Here is a 2175-nt window from a genome sequence, read left to right as displayed (position 1 = left end):
CACAACTACTGAACCCGCGTGCCATAACTACTGAGCCCGCGTGCCGCAACTACTGAGCTTGTGCTCTAGAGCCTGCGAGCTACGACTACTGAGCCCATGTGCCACAACTACTGAAGCCCACGCACCTAGAGCCTGTGAGCCACAACTACTGAGCCCGCGTGCCACAGCTACTGAGCCCGCGCTCCTAGAGCCCCTGCTCTGCAACAAGAGAAGCCACTGCAATGAGAAGCCTGCGCACCACAACGAAGAGTAGCCCCCGCTCGCCACAACTAGAGAAAGCCTGCGCGCAGCAATGAAGACCCAATGCAGCCAAAAATAAATAAATAAATTTATTTTAAAAATAATAATAATAATAAAAATAAAGAACAAGCAAACAAAAAGCATGTTTTAAGAGCCTGTTTTACTTGGAGAGGAAGGTGAGCACAGGCCTGCCCTCTAGATCAAGAGGCCTCATGTTCCTGGAGAAAGAAAGGACTTCTGTGGGTTCTCGGAGACTTTGCCCAAGCAGGCAGGGGTTGCACTCCCTCCAACCTCACCCTTGCAGTGCGGACCGTACTGAGAGTGGTGAGCAGCTGGGTTTTTTGTTTTTTTTAATTAAAAAATATTTTTTTCTTTTATATTTTGCCCGCACCGTATGGCATGTGGGATCTTAGTTCCCTGACCAGGGATCAAACCCATGACCCCTTCAGTGGAAGCGCAGTGTCCCAACCACTGGACTGCCAGGGAATTCCCGTGAGCAGCTATTAACACGCCAGTTATGTAGTGGATGGGCAGGAAAAAACACTGAAAAATGTCCACTATGGCAAAGGTAAGTATATTTTAGGGTGGTGAAAGAGAAGCCCCTTGGCCAGGCAAACATTCAGATGGTTGTCCTGTTCTCAACATCAGAGTCCTCAGCAAGAAAACAAAACCAGAGTTCACGTGGCAGGGGGGTCGGACTGCGGATCTCTCCTTTGCGGCGGCGGCGGCCAGAGAGCGAGAGTACGAAGTGTTGCAACCCGAGTCATGGCAGGACAGGCATTTAGAAAGTTTCTTCCCCTCTTTGACCGAGTATTAGTTGAAAGAAGTGCAGCCGAAATTGTAACCAAAGGAGGCATTATGCTTCCAGAAAAATCACAAGGGAAAGTATTCCAAGCAACGGTAGTAGCTGTTGGATCCGGCTCTAAAGGAAAGGGTGGAGGGATTCAACCAGTTAGTGTGAAAGTGGGAGATAAAGCTCTTCTCCCAGAATATGAAGGCACCAAAGTAGTTCTAGACGACAAGGATGATTTCTTATCTAGAGATGGTGACATTCTTGGAAAATACGTCGACTAAAATTAGTCACTATTGAAATGGCATCACGGGAAGCTGCCACTGAAGTTCTGAAATCTTTCATCGTGTAAATAATTTCTGTGTTTCTTTTATAATAAAGTAATGATATCCAAACTAATGATATTCAGTGTCTCTGAAATTTAGTTTCTCTGTATTGATTTAAACATTCCCAAATAAAGGTATATAAATGAAAAAAAAAAAACAAAAATAAACCTTCCAATCGATGGAAAACAAACTGAAAATCTAACAACAAACATGGAGGAACCTTGAAGCTATTGTGCTGAGGGGGGAAGAAGTCCGTCCCAGCAGGACAGATGCTGTGGGATTCCACTTCTACAACGCCCCCAAAAGAGAGCCACAGAGACAGGAAGTAGGGTGGTGGGTGCCCGGGGCTGGGGGAGGGGGAGGGGAAGCTGGTGTTTAATGCGGACAGAGTTTCAGTTGGAGAAGATGAAAAAATTCTGGAGGCGGATGGTGGTGACGGTTGCACAACAGTGTGAATGTTCTTAATGCCACTGAGCTGTGCACTTAAAAAATGGTTAAAATGGTAAATGTTATCTTATTTGAGCACAATTTTTTAAAAAGTTGCCCATCCAGCTGATGGACTTTCAACGGTGCAGCGTGTAACCCGTCTTGTGCTGCCTCACGATCTTTAACCAAACCAGCTTATATTTTTTTCCTACAAATTTCCTGACAAGAGTGTGAAATACAACTTTGACGTTTACATACAAATATATATATATATATATATACACACACACACAAATGTATGCTACTATGACACATATGTAACCTAACATATACATGTAAAGTAAACAAAACAACAAAACCAAACTAAAGACAGCAAGCAACACTCAAGTGACA

The 2175-nt window shown here is 44.4% G+C and overlaps 1 protein-coding gene across 1 annotated transcript; it reads left to right on the top strand.

The window, feature by feature from the left end:
• Positions 1-402: 402 nt before the first annotated feature.
• On the top strand, positions 403-1546 carry LOC309829408 (10 kDa heat shock protein, mitochondrial-like). Its single transcript, XM_082665290.1, has one exon. The coding sequence runs from the start codon at positions 1006-1008 to the stop codon at positions 1312-1314; it is 309 nt and encodes a 102-aa protein (XP_082521416.1). The 5' UTR covers positions 403-1005; the 3' UTR covers positions 1315-1546.
• Positions 1547-2175: the final 629 nt, after the last annotated feature.

The sequence above is a fragment of the Grampus griseus genome (genome assembly GCF_964374135.1).
Source record: "Grampus griseus genome assembly, chromosome: 11".
Lineage (NCBI taxonomy): Eukaryota > Metazoa > Chordata > Mammalia > Artiodactyla > Delphinidae > Grampus > Grampus griseus.
This window is presented reverse-complemented; position numbering and strand designations above follow the sequence as displayed.

Coding starts and splice junctions, on each gene's coding strand:
- LOC309829408 (XM_082665290.1), top strand. CDS start 1,006: ATGGCAGGACAGGCATTTAGAAAGTTTCTTCCCCTCTTTGACCGAGTA.